The 20,074-nt window shown below is 39.6% G+C and overlaps 1 protein-coding gene across 3 annotated transcripts in view; it reads right to left on the bottom strand.

Moving 5' to 3' along the window:
* The window catches only part of lrba (LPS responsive beige-like anchor protein), a 160,660-nt gene that overhangs the window by 39,065 nt on the left and 101,521 nt on the right, over nt 1-20,074 (bottom strand). For all 3 annotated transcript variants that reach the window (XM_026359540.1, XM_026359538.1, XM_026359539.1), the window contains exons 40-43: nt 5,318-5,435; nt 5,047-5,149; nt 3,151-3,266; nt 2,885-2,997 (exon numbers count right to left, since the gene is read on the bottom strand). In XM_026359540.1, coding sequence (XP_026215325.1) covers nt 2,885-2,997; nt 3,151-3,266; nt 5,047-5,149; nt 5,318-5,435 — 450 coding nt within the window. The remainder of the gene's footprint in view (nt 1-2,884; nt 2,998-3,150; nt 3,267-5,046; nt 5,150-5,317; nt 5,436-20,074) is intronic.

The raw sequence follows: 20,074 nt of genomic DNA, 5'->3' as shown, positions 1-20,074 counted from the left end.
GTCACTGGTGATGAAGTATAATAGCCTACCAACAATTTGAGCATCACTGGGGCTTTGAGTCATAAATCAAAAGAGCCTTTTGAAAGGAGTGTTTATGTATAATGTCCTATTTAAACAGTGAAAATGGTGCGGAGGGCCTGGGGGATAAACATATGGGACGCGTATGGCGAAATCAATACACCATTAGCTGATCTGGCTGTAAGTAGTAGGTTATAGCACAAAGGAACAGAGAATGCTCATAAATCCTCACTATTTCTGTTGCCATGTAAATGTAGACTATCTAATTTATGGTTAGGAAGTTATCAATTCTTTTAATTGTATGTTGTGTTTTATTCAAAGCTGTAAACAACAAGAATTAAGTTTATTTTGCCCTATGTAGAACTTAATGACCTAGCTCACCAATGATATCCATCCTGCAGCTATCTGCATGTAGGCCATGTGTATTTTTGTAGGGAAATGTGTGTCATGGTGCAGAATTGCGGCATAAGAAAGCATGGCAGAATAGAAAAAATACATGTTACAACACTTGCAGTCTGTTCTAGTGTGTGCTTATCGTGACTACAATGTTATCTCGGGGGTCGGCATTTGATGTCAGGTTGAGGTTAGAGTTTATGATAAGAAAAGTCCCTCGGGTCAGAATGGCTCTGGCAGCAGGGAACATAAATTCTGTGTGGCCTGTGTTGTGCTGGGGATGATGACAGTGTGTGACACACACACACACACACACACACGGCAATTTGGCCTCTCAATGTCACTGGAGGCTTCTCAGATGACCTGTTTCTATAAGAGACAACCACCAACATGACATAAGAGGGGGATAAGAGAGATGTGGAAGGTGAGAAAGAAAGAGAGTGAGGGAGACAGAGGAAGAAAGGAAACTGTAAAAGAGGAAACTCTTGGTGGTGAATGATGCAAACAAATGCATACAACACAGAACTAACTGTGAAGGTCAGAAAACATGATGCAAAAAAATAAACAAATGATTACGAGTGCAGAATTGAGCATAAGGGTTGATTTGGGGGCTGCACAGTACTGCTTGCCCTTTTCCAGACACTGCAGTCTGCCACGGTCCAGTGGTCATACACTGATATCACACACACGTCAACAACATGAATAAAACAGATGTAATAAAGATTGGCCCCACTCCCTCCCCTTCTTCTCTTTTTGCTGCTTCTCTACACTCTGAGGAGAAAGGAGCACAACAGAAGGCAAATGATGTTGTTCTTTTTTTATACACACTACCCTCCTTTTTTTTGCTCTCTGATTGTCTTTCCGGCTCTCCTCCTTTCACCCATCTCCCCTTCATTCAGTTAGTCCCTGGGGCTGCGAGGCTTGACTGAGCACAGAGGCTGAGCTGTCCAAACTCCAAGGCAGTGCAAAGGAGAAAAGCAAGAGGCAGAAAACAGGCAAAGAAACTGACTGAGGGCTGCGTGTTTGTGCATTTGTGTGAGCGTGTTTGTGTGTGCGCCAGGCAAAACTGTCACATTTCAGCCTACTGGGCAACATGAAGCTAGATAAACAGCAAAATTATGCAGCCCCATACAGTGGGAAAAGCTACACTGGGAGGGATAAAAACAGAGGATAGAGACACAGAGAAGCAGATCAAAACTGAAAGCAGAACTGGGGAGAACCTAGGACAAGGTGTTGACCGCTGTGGTGTTTGAACCTGTGTGGCAGGGCAGTGTGGAAAAAATGAACGTGTGATTCCCTGCATCAGAACCTTTGTTATTTGGTTAGTGCTACAGAATTGAACAGAAAAATCTTGTAGGATAAACAAAACCAGATAATCCAATATACAGGGATGCATCAAATTTTACTGTATCATTTTGTACCATTTCTGTCCCACTAGTCCACCTCTCTCTGACTCTGCACACACAGGAATGGCCCCAGGACCTGAACGAATGCACTTTAAGTGCAACTCTGACTGCACTTCCTCCACCGTATCCCCTGTCCATTAACACATGCCTTTTTGTTACTATTGCTGATTTATTTAGTAATTTTGGTGCCAGCATTCAGACAGTCGCTCGATCATCTCACTCCAAAACTAATCCTCTGTCCTCCCAACCCTGGACATTATTACGCATAGCTGGCAAGCTTTAGAGTGTATTTTTTAATCTTTTTTTCTGTGCACGTGTGTAAAACAGAGACAGTTTGAGTGAGGAAATAATTCCATGCCTACTTATAATATAGGAGAAACTCTTAAGCAGTGAGACTGTTCGTCTTTATGTGCCAGGAGCATCTCAGGGCAGATTTCATTGTTGTAAGCTCGATCACCTGATGCCTGGAGCTACCAGGGAGTATTTCTTTATTTCCTGGGGTGTTACAGAAGGTCAAACTTGAAAGAATTCAATTATGCATTTTGAATTATGAATAGAAAATGTTAAATCAGAATATGGGAGTTGCAGAGGGAGAACATGAGGAGTTTAAATCTACTTTAAGTGCAGCAGAGCAGGATTGCCTTATATTTTGAAAGTAAACAACTAATCATACACATTATCTGTAATGTGTTGCATGCGAAATGTTTGGGAAATGTGTAACCCAAAAACCCAGATTTTGTGAATTTGTCAATAGATGAAAACTTTATGAGCCACCAGATAGATAGTAGTTAAAATATCCTAAAAACCTAATTGACCATGTTTTTAACGTCTGCAGTTAGATTTAGTCTTAGATCTGAAAAACCAAATACTTTAGTTTGAGTTACTCAATGAAAAGAACAACACTACATCTGTGTAGAGATAGCAATCAGCCATTGGTGATTAAATAGCTGGTTCACTAAACGATGAACAATGGCAGTAACACGGCAACTAAGTGGTTTTTAAGAACATGTGTGCACACTCACATACACATGCTCACATTTCTTGGATCTCAACTCCCTCCCTCCTACCTTGGACAGATCTCTGAAGTTGCTGGGCAGAGTGAGGTCAAGTTCCTCTGACTCATAGTTGGTGATGACCCACGGGAAGACCGGGTACTGGTTTAGGTCATTAAAGCTCCGACCTGGTGGAGGGAAAGAAAGTGAGAAAAGGGAAGGTGACAGAGATCACAGACAATCAACAACTCAAGCTTAAAATGATTTCTGAAACTGAAACTGTGTGTACATTTCCTCTAATAACTCCACACAGGTGGTGGATGACCAGAGATGGTTCTCACCAGAGATGGTGTTGAGAAAAATTAGGTACTCAAAGTTGGAGATTTCACGACGTTGCCAGCGTTGGGTCATGTTGGATGCTTTGAATAGTTGCTTTGGTGTGGCCAGAGAGATACGTCTATAGAAGCAAAAAGAGACAGATATTAAATACCTGTAGAGTTTCCATGTTTTTTTTTAGCATGCAGCAACAAAGCCACTCCCAACATCACAAGAACAAAACTCAAACTGGAAAAAAAAATCCTCTGGCTTTATTAGACCTCTGCAATGCAAATGTCATTTTATGAAAAATTGATTGAACTCTCACTCTTGCTAATTAAGAAGACAAATACGCAATAAACTGGGTTCAATACAATTATTTACACACGCATAACAGGCCCTAGAGCCTGATGTATGCTGTAGGACAAAAACAAATGACCCCAAATGCAATTAAAACAAAAGAAAATTATGGAATTAATCACTGTCATGGTGTGAGATTATAGTCATTAGACCTCTCAGAGGTGAAAATACAACTTTCCAAATACGAATGTAGCATAAGGTTCACTGTTTTAAACTAAGAAACAATGTGCATCGAGAACTTCTTATTTTATCTCCCAAAGACATGACTAAATGTAAACATTAACAGTAAAACAAAGGGGCTTTTATATTGTCAACATGTTGTAAAATCAGTACATTTACAGGTAGCTATACAGTAAGTACATTAGGTAGACAATGGAATGTGTCTCTATGTTGTTTTATCACTGTGGACATGAAATAAAATTCTGCTGTGCTAAGCTAGTGTGTGTGCACTGAGCTGCCCTGCACAGCTGCCCTCAGGTCAAAGAGGCAAGGTGTCCCTGGCCTGCAAACTAGTTTGATTAATGAGTTCAACACACACACACACACACACACACACACACACACACACACACACACACACACACACACACACACACACACACACACACTTCCCCTAACTCTCTCTGTGTGTTATACACACACACTCTTGACTACATCCACACTGACTCATTACTGCATCTTACTCAGACTGATTGTATAGCCTCCATTGTTCACAATTTAATTGCCTCATTGAGCAATTTTTGCTAACTAATATTGCACTGTTGTATTTCTCATGGATCCTGAGTCTGATATCTCTGCTACACACATCATCCCAAAATATTCCACTAATCCCATCAGGTAAAGAAGACAAATATTTTACAATATGAAAGATGAAACAAACTAATTCATAGATACAGAAAGCTCTACTTTACCATGTGTATGAACTTTTTTAAGTTTGATTTAAATTTTAACATATAAAAACTGCAGCCAACATGTAATTAATTTGTACTTTGGAATTGTTTGCATGGTTTCTATTGAAATTGTCATCCATTATTAAAATCTGCATCCATGTTTTTCTAAAACACTGTGCCTTTACCAACGTACAGTATTATGTATCATACAACTGAAATATTCCAAAGACTTTCAGGGCACTAATTTCATTTGTCTTGATTTTCAGAGGAGGAACACATATGACAGCAGTTGTTTGTTGTGCTCGGCTTTCATGCTTCCCAGACAGAACAGACATGATTTGAGGGGGGTGGGGGGTTGGGGTGGATGTGCCCTGCAGGCTGACAAGCAACTATTTGCTTCACACTGATGGAAATAAATAAATGAACTCCACTATGTTTGTGTGAAGCCAATTATGTCTGGGAGGTGTTGAGAGAGTTGGAGGGATGGACAAATCAATGACCAACCCATGTGTGCATGTGACAGGAAGGGAAGGAAGTCTATTTGAGAATGTATATTCCTTGTTAAATACCACAAGTCATATTTTACTGCAGAATGTGTTTGAAATCCACAGACAGGAATCCGAATGCCACAAAGCATTATTGCACACGTCTATGCGTAACTAAGTGTCTCACCTGGTTTGTGGGAGGCCAAAGTTCGTGCCCACTCCAACACGAGGAAGACTGTGGACCACCTTCTTGACTGCGGCTGCATCTGGGAAGTTGAACATTACTGAAGCTGCAGAGAGACACAGAGGAACATCTAGTTATATTGTGGATTATCTTTCCATTCTCCATCTGTCATAGAATCAGCATAGTACCACACAACTCTTTGTAAGAATGTTTCCTGTATCATGTTATATCCATTGCAGTTTAAACAAGGTGGACCAGCTACATGCCGTCTTACTTCTGTTGGCCATAAAGATTTCCAGAGCAGTGTTTTGCAGTAGATAGCGTCTGGAAAAGATGGCCCGGATCTCTGTGAACAGCCATTTTCCATGAAGACCTTCTGAATAAGCTAGAATCTGCAACCCAAGTGGAATTAGAGAAGAAACAGACCAGAAAGGGACAGGTGAGATGAGAGGAGAAGAAAAGGAAGAGAACAAGAAAAGCAGCGGGTTAGGTAAGGTCATTTTTCACACAGTGATGGCACGACGGCCTGAACAGCACGATTAATGCTTTTTATTGATCAAACACAATGAAAAAGAGATTCCTTCAGCCGAAGAAAAGCAGCTATTCAGCTGGACGGAGTGAAGGAAATGTTTAGTTCACTAAAAGTTAATCTATATTATATCACACAGATGAAGATAAATATCAGAAAATTACAATAAATACAAGCAACAAAAATTAACCGCTTCAATGTATTAAAATGGTTTGACATGACATAAAGGAGCCTATTTTATGCTAAACGCCTGATTATACAGTTTTCTGTATTTCCATGAAAGTAACTGCCACAGGGGTCAAACAATATTATGTTAGCTCACACCAGATTTAAAAATGCTCCGATGAGCTGAGCTTAATCTGTCCCTGTGGAGATTGCTGTGGCTGTCAGAGTAACTTGTTCTGATGGCTGTCACAGTGCCTGACAGACCCAGATGCTTGGCCCTGCCCCTGTGATTCACAGTTCTACTAATCCAGCATTTAGATTTGGTACTTACCCACTTAACACTGCTTTGTTAACAAGGCTTTTGTTTCACCTTCTGCTTTTAGTTTGAAAGAATCCTGCTGGCAGGGTGTATAGGGATGTGGTAAAAAGGTAAAAAGGGACACTTTAGCATTGTGCAGAGGCTGTGTTATTAATCAAAAATATTCAAATGTGTGATAAAAACCTAGGGCTAGTGTTAAGTTAAAGGAGCTCATTAAAGGCACAGGACAGCAGAGGGGACCAGCTGAGATCTTTAGCTGAGGACAGCCTCTCCCCTCACTGACTCTCAGAGGAATAAAATCTGCCTGCATCACAGACTCACTTCAAAGTCTCTGGAGTTCAATTAAATGTGGATTAGTGGCTTGGAGAAGCTGGTTGGGGCTGCATCCAGCAGATTCCTGTCTTTCTTTGCAAGATGACTACACCAGTCGGCATATTCCAGTAGCAAAACCCATCAAAATGATGGTGGTATACTCACAAGTAAACAACACAAATGTCTGTCAGTTTCTATAATAAACAAATTAGGGTGTTACTGATGCCTCCACTTACATTCAGTAAGAGTTTGACATTTTGAGAAATATGCTTATTTGATTAGTCATTAGTTAGCCAGCAAGCATAGGTCTACACAGATATCAGAAGGTCTGGTTCTACAGAGATTTAATAAGAAAAATATAACTTATTAATATGTGGGCTTTAGATCTATGATTAGGCAGATATTGGCTAACAGGCTAACTGTTTCCTGCAATTTCCATATGCTAAGTTAGCTGGTAGTGGGCAGAAAATCATACTTCTCATACACTGTGTTATCCTCTAACTGTCACCAAAAAAGCAAATATAAACAGCGGTTTAGGTAAATAACTTCTCTACATATGATTTGGTATATTAGAATTTTAACTGTATAGTAATCTGCATACACTGACTGATAGGGACATGTCATAGTTAGATGCCAAACAGGTTAAGATATCTAATTAGTTTTGATCTGACAGATTGCTATCTGATTACCATGTCAAGATCTCTCACAGAAATCTTGGTATGCGTCTTTCCCAACCATAATTTAATACTAGAGCTTCTCTTACACTATCTGATCAAAAATGAAATTCCTGTCTTCAGATGTATGATGAATGAATGCTTGCAGAATAACCTTTCACCTCTAAAAGGGAGTGGTTGACTCATTTCATCCCCAGGAGTGTACTCATAGAGCTCGCAGTGGATGTCAAGAAGATACCCCGGGCTGTGATGATGAAGTTGCACTGCCTGATTCCACAGATAGATATGACAGTAGCAGCGGCAGCCAAATATCATATTTTTCCCTGGACCAATGAATCTCCTGGAACGCAGTAACAGCGCATTCTGCATTCCCAAGATCATTGTCCCTATCGGCAGCACCCTCTCCCTTGCAGATGAAAAAACCAGAGTGGATGACAAGGAACATGACAAACTATCCATCCTATAATGCTCCAGCTGTTCTGACCACGTCTGGACAAATTACAATGGTGCTGAGGTTATTGTCCACGCTGGAGTTATGGCTACACCAGCTTCCTGCGTGATAAATAGTAATGTTGGAGCTGGATCAGTCAGGCTCAAAGAGGTGGTAATGCCACAGAAGCACAAGACTCTTCCAGATCTTGCATCACATGTGAATTTTAATGTGTGGATAGAAATGTTAAAAATAAATACAAACTGATGATAAGGAGTGATACAGGAAGAACAAATGCATCAGAAACTTATCTGTCAGCATGATGGGTTGAGTATAAATCAAGGTTTTATTGATGTTTCCTTTCAAGTGGAACAATGTCCATAGATTCAGGTCTGCTGCATCCTGAGATCAATTTTAAAGCATCACACGAGACAGCACAGCCAAACAGAAAACAAAGGAACTAGTCTTGATTGCATTTCTTTCTCTCCGTCTCTCCCTCTACATCTCTCCCTCCGCCTCTTTCAACCTGTTTGTGCACTGGGCTGCTGCTCATTTCTGAAGCACTGTCGTTTGTCTTTGTCAGATACCCAAAAGACTGCGGAATGAAGAGGGACACATGAAGAAGGACCGGGCGACTGTGGCTACAATGTGTAACCGTACACACACACACACACACACACACACACACGCACGCACGCACGCACGCACGCACGCACGCACGCACGCACGCACACACACACACACACACACACACACACACACACACACACACACACACACAGTCACTACTGAATCTTGCAGCCATTCCTTGGCAGTGAACCCTCTCTATCACCCTTTCCAGTCTCCTTTACCAACCACTGCCTCTATAGAAACACGGGTAAAGTCAACTGGAAGAACATGGTGACACAGATGAAATTTAATTGGAGCTGCATTGAATTAGGAAAGAGTTAAGGAAGCAACGGGCAAACTATCAGTAGCAAGGTTCAAGATAGATGAGGCTTTCAACTACCTTTGCTGTCAGACGGCCAAGGGTGTGTGTGTGTTTTTGGGCTGATAAGACCCTTGAGTTGAAGAGGATAGAAGCTGCTGCCAATCACCTATATAGTAAATCCTTATTTGTCATAAAATATGAAAAAGTCTCATTTAAACACCAGTGACATTTTATATATAATAGAAATGTTTAAAATTGTCCATAAACCATATGAGATAAGTGGAATGTATATACACATATGCTCCCTCAGTTTATTGTGCTATGTATCCATGAAAGGAATATGAGGTGATTGAAGTTCAATTTGTTGCCTGTTATTAAGTATTTCCGCATGGCTGCCTCAGTTAAAGGATAATGGATGAGGGATTTATTATTACCTTTTGGTCAAATGAAGTGGTGTGGGAGATAAGGTGATGAAATTAATGAGCGGGAGGAAGAGAGGTGATCCATCAACATCAAAATGGAGACGAGGGACAAGCTGTATTGAGAGAACTTGATGCAATTCATATAAAAAAAAAAAAACCTGTGGACTTATCAGCATGTAGAGTTGCATATTGCTTTTAATTTTCCAAAGGCTATCTACCACCAACTCTTGACAACCCACTCCTCATTGCCACATACATGCAAACTATGCAAAGAGTGTAGATTCCTAAGATTGGCATTAATTACACAAGACTCTTTTTCACTTTTTCTCATTCAAAAGTAGCAAATACAGAGTAAACCACTGCATATACTGTAGTTGCATCAGTGTCATGCTGGTTATGACTTTTCTCACTTCACTGACCACAGAATCAAGTTTCAATGGACCAAGGCACCAGCAGCAAGAAAGCACAGACAAACACAAGCAGACATTTAAAGAGCTTTCTGACACTAATTTTATGCAACTACAAAAATGCTTATAGCTTATAGGTCTTATAGTCTTACTCTCCATTCTCCCTGTTCCTTATCCATATGCTTGTTCTTCTCCTTCCTCCTTTGTCTTAGCCCCCACCATCCTCTGTTCCACACTGGTAAACGAGGTCTTGTCACCCCCCATCAGTAAATGAGTTCATCGGACTAACGAGCAAGCAAAAGGCCCTGACACACTAACAAGGCTCTGTTGGCTGCTGGTGCCTCTGGACCAATCAGGACTCTCATCACCGTTGACACAAAGCCTCCACAAGCCCTCTGGAGCCAATTAAGACAGATTTTGCTTCGGAGATTGAGTGATAGGCAGAAAGAAAAGATGGAGGGAGGGAGTAACAAGGACTATTGCTACTGTAAAGATAAAAGTGAAAAAAAAAAAAAAACACAAGGTGTAATAATGCCTTGAAAATAGTATCTACTACACCGTCCATTAGTGTGTATGAGTTGTGAGACTGAGCTCCAAAAAAAAAAAAGTCATTCAAGAAGAAAGGAACTCTCCCTCATCAAAACAACCTGGAATCACATGACCTTAAGACAGTGCAACCACAGGACTCCACACTCACATGACTCTAATTTCACACTCCAGCAGTTTTCGTCAAACCTCTGTGGCTCTGCAGAACAACGGTTGATCCGTTGAACTAGCCACAATACTATCACTGCCTGGTCATGTGCTCCAAAAAGTCTCAAAAAAAATGATAAGCAGTGAGAGTACAAAATATGGAAAATTTATACCCGATTGTAGTCCCACACCTAACCTTTCAATGTCTTTACAAATAGTCATATTTATATTTCAGCTTGTGTATAAAACGTACAATATATAATTATGAAGTTTTAGGCCTGGGTCAGTCTAGCACTTTAGCTTTTGCAGTTGTTCTCTTCAGCTAAGCCATCCGGCTGCCACTCTACTGGACAGACAGTATGAGAGTGGTATTGAAGATCTCATCTAACATTTGGCAAGAAAGCCAATAGGCACTTTTCCAAAACAGTTTAAACACAGCACTACAGAAACATTTAAAAGATAAAAATACAGCATCTGTTAATAAGCAGACAGCATATACAGTATTTTATCTCTATAGCTAGTTATCTGGAGTTTATGAATACGAAAGAACAGACAATAGTGAAAAAATACTAGAGGCATTGTCAATGTGTTCAATATAAGTGATAATTGGTGAATACAAGATCATTGTTGTCCACGAATGATCGATAGGAACAATTGTTGCACCATCATGTAACTAATTCAAGATGTAATCACCAGTCACACATAAAGCTCTATTTGCCTCAGGGAGAAGTAAAACTAACTACAAGGTCAAACAAAATAAACACAACTAAGAAGCTGCGCTGGAGTGTGAGAGAATTAAAGCAAAATAAACAAGCCCAGCTTCCAGTGAGTGTAAGGTTATGAAGCCTAACGGCTCAAAGCATTCAGTCCCAAATGTCACCCAGTAAGAGTTTACACTTCCTGAAGAAAGTCCCTTTGAAATGATCTTTGGGGCCACTTAGTCTAAACTTTCTGTCCCTTTTCAATGTTTGCTAATAGGTTAGCCTTTTCTCCACTCCTTTTCTTGGCTGGTTAGCCTTTTTGAAGTGGGAACAAAAAAACAGTCTTGTATGGATTTAGGGAAATTCTGCAGTGGCCTCAGAGTTAATTGGTAGAGAAGTGAAGACTTCAGTGCATTACCACATTAGACATTCAGCCTCTGGGCATAAGTTATGAGGACAAGAGCCTCAGAAGGGCCCTGGCACATATTAAAACACCAAAATAGTCATACAAAGACTAATACATAAATATGGCATTTGTTACCTCAGTAGAAGAGTGTGAATGTGGCTTTTTATTTTTATTTTTTTGTAGTTTCAGCAAAGTTTTTTTTTTTTGTATTTGGCAAATTATACAGAGATAGCATTAAGGAATACCGAAAGGATGACTGCTTTTTTTTTTTTATATATATTAAAAGATCTGTGCATCCTTTTTTTAGCCCCCTCACAGCTTAGGCTGAGGCCACAAAGGGCAGACTTGGTGGCTCAAATGAGACGAGGAACAAAAGAGGGATAAGGCTCGATAAATGAAGGGAAAAGGGGTGTAAAATGCAGCAGACATCCACAAAACGCAACAAAGATCCCCTCTGCTGTCTTTGCATTATCATCCACTTTCAAAACATTTATCATTGAAATCTCCCATTGCAAAGTAATTCAAGTTTGATTCTAGCTTGACTTCAGACAAGTTAGAGTCACAAATAAAAATATCATGGTACAGATTCATAGGGTGCAGTAATACTACTCTTCAGTTAGACAATACCACAGTAAGTAGAATTAGCCAGAAAAGGCTGCTTTCATATATAATGCACATATACTAAAAACTACTAAAGCTAAGACACTTGCAGCCAGAAATAAGACCTTTATGTTATTGCTTGCAATCTGTTGAGATTATACAAGAAGAGCTAAATACTTCCTTGATTTGTCGAGCTTATCCGTAAACTCCTGCACATCAGTAAAAGGTGAAAACGAATGTATATGCTTTTCAATGATTTTCAGAAAATCAAGGAGACAGCTCAGAGCCTCCTTTGCAAAATAGGAGCTGTAAAAGACTTGCTGCTGTTAGCCTCCCACTCCCATATAAGCTGCTGTGGCAAACATCAGACAGGTTTAGATCGCTGACCGGCTCCTATCGCATTCTCCCCGCTTTCCTTTAGCCTCCCATTTTGCTATTTAGTGATAGTTAGGCTTTTTTTTAGGGTTGGTGCAAGGCTTCACTGAAGTAAATTCTTTTCTAATCCGGCTATTGTCACCAGCTTAAGTGGGTGTGGGGTTAAAAGTACACACTTCTTGGGGAATTTGAGGTTGGTTGTCTGAAGCAAAAGGAGAGGGAGAGAATAAGATTTGAATAAAGGAAGATCAGTGGAGACTTTTGAGAATCTGAAGATGACTTGGAGATACAGGTTTATCAATGATAAACAATCTGAGAGTTATAACAGTTGTAGATTGAACTGTATTAAAATGAATTAGTAAGCATCTTCAGTATTACAGTAATTAAATTACAAAAGTACAACAGTAATACAACAGTATTTAGACTGTCAGGTCACAAGATAGTTGATAGATAGTTCATAGACATCCAATGATTTAAGGAAGTGAAATCTCTCGTTTTACTTGATTCTACTTGTGGTTGCTATTCCTAATCTTAATTTCTTTTATCTATACATCTATTGTACCCACTTGACTGTTTAAAGTTGATTGTCTTTTCGTTTCTTCCAACTCAAAGGCTTTTTGCATGTCTTTTGACAAATCACACATAACTTCATTAACTTGCTGAAGTTATTTGGATTTTCCTCGACCACATGACAGATACCAATACTCGCTCTCCTTGCAGCTCATTTTTGATACCCTGATATCCTAAGGGACATATTTGACTCCAAATTTGACTCTAAAATGTTACACTATGTTTAACAGCTAGATTCCCACTGTCTGTCAGCAGTTTGATGCTAAATTTGTTTTAAATTGTAAATCTAAAATGTCAGATGAAGGTAACTGCTGAGTTGTTCACTACTACACAAGCAACCTCTTTCACATTAGATGTTGCCATTTGTTCCACTGCAAATATAAAAACTTAAATCAGCACAAGTAGAGGTAGAGTCTCTTTAAATTGCAATGAGACGATTTACAATTTAACTTTGCTTTTCATTTCATTTTATGATACCGACTGAGTGTGACTGCTGGAGTGAAACTAATTTCATTTGAGCTATTAAACAAACGGAAATTAAATCCATGGTGCAAAAAAGAATTGTGCATCATCTTTTATTTTATGTTATCTAGTCGTTTAGAGACGTGACCAACAGCAAAACAAAACCTTTTTATTGTCTGATTTAATTGTATATTATACTCCACCTTATTTTAGGCTCCTTATGCTACAGAGCAGGAGTAAAATCTCTGTTGTGCTGATGTCTGGTGGAAGGAGTCTTGGATGAGTAAGTAATCTGCTGTCCCTATGGATGTGCCATTTCAACCAGACTGGATGGGTCATTAAACATAATGGCAACAAAGGCACCAGCATTCAGTAATGTAACATTCTGCTCTCCAGCACAAGATGTCTTTGCACAGAGTATTCATCAGTGTTACTAGTAGTTTACCTTACAAAAACAAATACAGCTGGAAATAACTGCTTTTCATATATTTAAGGAATTAACAGCTAAAACAAATAGGTTGCAGTCAACATGATTTCTTTTAATTAATGCCATTTAAAGAAAATTCTGAAATTTACTCCAATTCTATGGCATTTGGATCTGGTTTTATCATCTGAACAAAACAAGACCACATTTAATGCTGCACTAATATGCTGAACTGGACATCGATCTCTCAATTGGAGCTTGGTGTTTCACTGACCTCAGCTGAATAACGGAGGCTTGTGTGAACAGCAGGTACACAGGTGCTGATTGTAATATCAGTAACCTACCAGGCAGACTGGCATCCATAAACAGGCCTATCCATCAGGCTGGTGTGTTGCCTTTGACACGTGTGTCAGAGACAGATGAAGGGAATAAATGATGGAGAGAGAGGATCAATCAAAGGAAGGGAGGGGAGGCACCTGCCCCCTGACTGGCCCAGTCAAGCCCAGAGATGGAGCATGATGGAGGGGCTAGGCTCAGGTGCAAGGGGGGGGTGGGCAGCTCTTTGTCTGGAGGTGCTTGGTTAAGTGTGAGGCAGGTCTCAGCCACAGTGGTCTGTGCTGTGTTGTGTTAGGGTCCAAAGTCAGGTCACAAACAGGGGGACAGAGAAAGTGCAAGCATGTTTATTTGTGAGAGAGATGGAGTAAATGTTTGTGTGTGTATGGGTGTGAGGGAAAGCAGTTGGAAAGGAGACATTAGTCATCATTAGGTGGCAAGATGACACGGTCTCTAATGGTTCTTTATGTGATCACCAATGTGGCAATTGCCTTTCCTCAACCTGTCCTACCTGGTTACTGCTCACTGCAGAGACTCATCAGCCTGTTTTGCACAAAATCATGTTTTTTTAATCTCGTCGTAAAAAAAAAAAAATCTAACTGAACTGAAACTATCTGATCATCAATTATCTAATTTCTGAACTGAAACTAGCTGATCAGCAAATTAGGAAATAAAGTGTAGGGCATAATTATCAAACAGAATGGTGTTAGTAGCTATAGGCTATAGTAGCTCTATGAGTAGTGATGAGAAAGTTCACATTTCACATGAGCTAGCTCAAAGTTCAGTTCTCACAGATTAAAATGCACCACTTCACATTCATATACTGCATCTCTTTAAAGTCTCTCTCATTGATAACATTAGTAGCAATATATAACAGTAGTAGAAAATTAGCTGATCACCAAAGACAGTCAAATATCTGTTCCGAATGTTGCACTGATCCATATAAGAACAAAGTTTTGGACCAAACAACAAACAGAACAACACTGCCATCCTTTGAGCCACACTGCTTGCACAGCTGAAACAAAAAATAGACAGATAAACAGATAAATAAAAATCTTAAATCTCGACCATTTGGAGCCCAATGGTAGCTTAATGGTTTGTGCACATCCCATGTAACCTCAATGTCCCAGGTTCGATTCTAGGTGAGGACATTTGTTGCATGTCACACCCTCTACCAATCCCCATGTTTCCTGTCTCTATTGAAGAACTATCAAATAAATATTAAAAATGCAAAAAAACAAAACAAAAAAAAAAAAACTATAAGGCTGTTGCCTGACAACAAAAAAGTGAGTAGAAAGGATGTGATAAGCAAAGGAAAGATTCACTATATCAGGTTCTCCAAACCTTTAAAGCCCATCCTCAACAAGTCGTTCTCCATCACTCTTAAACTGCACATCTGGCCACAGAGGCTCTGACCTCATCCCCACAGAATGAATTAATCATCGCTGATTTAGCCTCACTCTAACAACGAGCAGAGAAGACAGAATACAACTGATAGACAAGAAACTATAATGAAATAGAGGGAGGGTACATATGCATTGTGTCTGAGGGACACAGAGACAAAGGAGAGTAAAGAACGTAACACGACTTTACTGCTCTACTGGGGAACACAAATACACTTCAGGAAGCTTTAAACCTTTATTTGGCCTTATCTCCTCTAATTGGCTTAAATCATTCCTAATTGTTTGCACATGTCTTTATGTTGAGCAGCTCCCAAGGCCCGGAGAGCAACTTGACATAAGCAGTGAGGCAAAATGAGAGAAGCAGTATGATAATAATTGAGTTTCCTGATGACTGGATGAGCCAGAGTGGGCCACAAGGGAATGATGTTCGAGATTAACTGAACCTGAATGTTGAGGATTCAGAGACGGGGGAATATCCAAGAGGAGCACAACAGCTGTGATGCTAACAAGTCTGTCTCTGGTAAGGAAACATTTCATGTCTTCCAGGTGCTATAATTACTGTACCTGTAAACTAAGGGGGAAGGCCAGACAGTGAAAGATAAAGGAAAGAGAGAGAAGGAAGGTCATCCCAACCCATCACTCTGCTAGCTGTTGTCGTGGTGTGGCTGAGCGATTTATTGACCACCTCCGGATGCACTCTGTCAGTGCGGACAACGAAAGTGGAGAGAATGGATGGTGTGACGGCATGAAGGAGAGACGGAGGGAGGGAAGGAAGCCAATATGAATGAGTGAGAGTGAGGGGATCTGTTCTCATGGTCTCATTGATAATGACATACCTGCTTGGGCTGTCCGTTAGTCCTATAGCACACACTACTTAGCCTCTAACTGGAAAATCAATATGTTCCTCTCTCAGAGACCTCTTGCTGCCATGACTCTTTCTGATTGGCAGCTGCAGCCGAAGGTCATCCCAGGCGACCATGAGAGTTTGGCCGAGCGAGCAGGGGACGGGGGAGGGGTGCAGCCCCAGCAGTTTGACACTTTAGGGAGAGCTTAATGATATGGGACTGGTTGCTACATAACACTAGGGTGGTTTTCCTTGACTGAGTGACCATCCATTCAGCCACTTCAGCTAACCCTGGGTAGCCGTCATCACCCCTCTAATTAGAAGTTACCAGTGTCTTCTCAGTGGGGGTTTTATCACTGCATAGTCCAGGCTTTGACACTGACCTTTAGTAAAAGATGATGCTATTCTTTCCAGAATACTTTTCTACCTGACCTTTGGCTAAAACTTTTTTGGAAACACAATGTGAACGTTGACAGGATTTCTTTTAAGCTACAGTGCTCAATTTAAAAAAAAAAACACATTATGCAGATAACAGAGATATAGAGTGTACAGTATAGTATCATATATAGTATGTATATACATATATAGTAGTTCATTCAACTGTATATGTGTGAATTAATGTGTGGCTGAGTGAATAAAAGAAGCAACACTGAAGCTTTTAGCGTTACAGTGAATACTGCATACATATTGTATAGTCATAAGGGACACAATGAATTGTGTAGACTATAGTATTAAGTTTTGAATAGTTTCCAAATGCATGATTGCAGCCAATTAAATGCTTAGCTAGTGCAATAAAAGTGACCTGTTAATATTAGGTTGTAATTTGTACACATTCATTTAAATTTCACAATTGTGTGGGATAATTTAATCTTTTAATTACTGTAGTTTGCCAGTTCTCCCTAAACTGTGTCCCAATAGCATATTACATTAACAGTCCAATAGTCCAAAAGCAGTTACATGTACGTATCTTACTATTTTGCAATGTCAAGATCTATTTATGCACTGTTAGAAAGCTCCAATCTGCAGATTCCAAATGTTAATAACATTTTTAAATTTTACAAATACATCAATGACAAGTACAACTGTTTTTCAAAATGTATTAATCTATTTCTGTTTTCAATTTGTTGCTGGAGCTGTCACACCACCCTCCTCAATAGTTTTTTTTTTTTTTTCCTGCTGCACATAGCTTTTTCATTTCTGGTATCCATTTGATTTTTATCAAAACTACAATCCAAAGTACTACATACTCATACCGCAACTAGAATTAATAAATAGTTTCCTATAATAGTCTATAAAACATTCACAACAAAACAGATATGTAAAAGAAGGTTGCAAATATTATCCAATCAGGTTTTTGCAGATATTTCCTTTAACCAATCAGCTGAAAGTAGAGCAAATTTCACTTCCTCATTCGTGCAATATTAGTAGTCTTCAGGAGTGGCTCTACAACAATAACTCCACATGCAATATTGATGGTTCGTGTCTGAACACATAGATGGTTCTGCTAAACACACACACACACACACACACACACACATACACACACACACACATAAACACACACACACACGCACACGCAAACACATCTGCTCTGTGACTACATCAGTTCTGCTATCTGCCGCACAGATGCGGGGGCCTGCGAGGCAATTAGTTGCCTGCGATGATTTTCTTTGAGCCCTCTATAGAGTGAGCAGCTGGGTCCATTCGGGTTTGGGAGACAGCAGGAAAATGTGTGAACAAGCGCATCAAAAATGTACTTTCTCGGTTCACATGTGTGCTGATGTTGGTCTCTATACACATATGCATGTCTGTGTGTGCTGTAAGGCAGTGGGCCACTTTCCCAGCACCTATCATGTTTCCAGAGAAAGGAAAAGGAAGAAAAAAAGAGCTCTACCTAAAAATGCCAAGCCCTGACATCCCCCCTCCCTTATCACTCACAGAAGTACTGTACAAAGCACAGAACTCATACAAACACAGGGAAAGAAACTAAACCAATTTTTCTGTTGTCACCATCAAATACCTAATGTCACACGATGCCATAAAATCTAGCCACAACATTTAAAGATGTAATTTATCACCCAAGGTCACTGAAAATATATGTTGTGTGCCACTGTGAATTACAGGATACTTTTACTTGGTTATTCTCAAATAAACACATTACATTCAACAAGTGGATAAGCCAGAGTGTTAAATCATAACATGCATGTTTTTAGATTCAATAAACCAGATCCTCATTTAAGGAACCAAATATCTTTTAAATATTAGCAAAAGATAAAATTATGCCTCCTGCTATTTATAAACTGTGTTGTAGTATACACAGTACTAGCCACCTGAACGTATCTGACAAAAACTGATAGAAACAAGAAGGAAAAGAAGAAAGCGCCTGAGACATTAGGGCAGAAAGACAGAGGAAAGACTGAAGGAAAAAAGAGAAGCCGCGAGGTTAGTCATCAGCTGGCAGAGATTTGCACAGGCATGGACACTTTTTGTGCTTCTGATGGGATCACTGTGAAGTCGTCACACAGGCTCAGATCAAAGAACTCTCTGACAGGCTCCTGATCTTTTTTCTCCATACAATATAAACCAGGGGGAAAGTCTTTAGGAACCACAGACAATTCTGGATGCTTTCGGTAGACAAAGGGCTCACAGAAATGGCAAGAAAGAGTGAATGAGTGAGTGACAATCAGTTATCAGTTATATATTATAGAAACACAGGGGAAAAAGGGAAAAAAGCTCATTTAAAGTAGAGCAGACGACGCTAAAACACTGAAGTTAGGTTCCCAAAGTTGTTCCTAGGTGCACAGCAAGTGTGTTGACCCTTCTGTTTTCTACCATATAGCTACATATGTACAGTACAGAGACATTTTCATATTCTGTGATCTGGCTGACCTTTCCACATTGATTGCCAAACTTGTTTTTTATAAAATCCTCTCAACTATATTCTACTGCACATTAAAGCAAAACATGAACACAGTTACTCAGAAACATGTGGTCTGATATGGAAAGGATCCACGACATCTTTATAAAAGCCTGACTTGGTGTCACTGCATATTTCATTAAGCTACAGTTCGCGTGCGCTTCATAATATTTGGACACTTGCTCTCCAAATCGTGTCGATTAATCTCTCTGGAGTTGTGGGCTTGATAATAAACAGTCATCCTAAAATCAAACAGCCACATATTTTCACGCTTTTTTCTGTCTTTTTCTATCTTTGTAAATTCCAATGCCACATTAGGACAAGTATTTTTATAAATCCTAACACTAACTCTAACGAGACAAGGAGTGCAAATCTCAGTTTGACGTGTATTTAAAACTAAAAAAATCCACAGTAAATCAGGGCCAAAGTTATGGTTACTCATCTTGCTATAGCTCTAGAAGAAATATATTTAAATGGGTATTTTGGATTTGTTTAGCCTCTTGTGCATCAAATTCTAATGTAAGGAAATTCTGATGTGTTTCCACTTGAATGTTTTTCTCAGTGGGGAGCTAATATAACTCTTTCAGATGGGGGCACCAACTCTGCCATAAGTGATAGAAACTATGCTTGGTTTTTAACCATGACTCATGCAATTACATAAAACAATGCATAGTTTGACTACTTTACTTTCAGCCTTTGGTATACAAGAAAACAAACAAACCTGCAGTTTGCTTTTAAGGTCATTTGTTAAATTGACGTAACCCTAAATACCAAGCACTTCTACAGCCTTTTTCACACCAAACTAAATAATAAATTCAGCAAATTTAATCATAACTTACTTTACACTCCCTAAAGGCCTCAACATCTTGCGGAGAAGGCTACATGATGAAGTCCAGGAGATGTGGCAACTAAACGAAACGAAAGAATCTGCATAGTTGGCTACTTCATATCAGTAAGTGGGTTTCTGGAAATCATTATCACTATTCTGTCAAACTATTTCTCTAACAAGTGTAATAGAGTCTATTTAGTCATGCATTTTAAAAACTAAAGAATAGCCTGATGGTTTTATTTTCTTTCATACTTAATTTAGCATCTAATTAATATGCAGCGTATG

This window comes from Anabas testudineus, chromosome 1 (genome assembly GCF_900324465.2).
Source record: "Anabas testudineus chromosome 1, fAnaTes1.2, whole genome shotgun sequence".
Lineage (NCBI taxonomy): Eukaryota > Metazoa > Chordata > Actinopteri > Anabantiformes > Anabantidae > Anabas > Anabas testudineus.
This window is presented reverse-complemented; position numbering and strand designations above follow the sequence as displayed.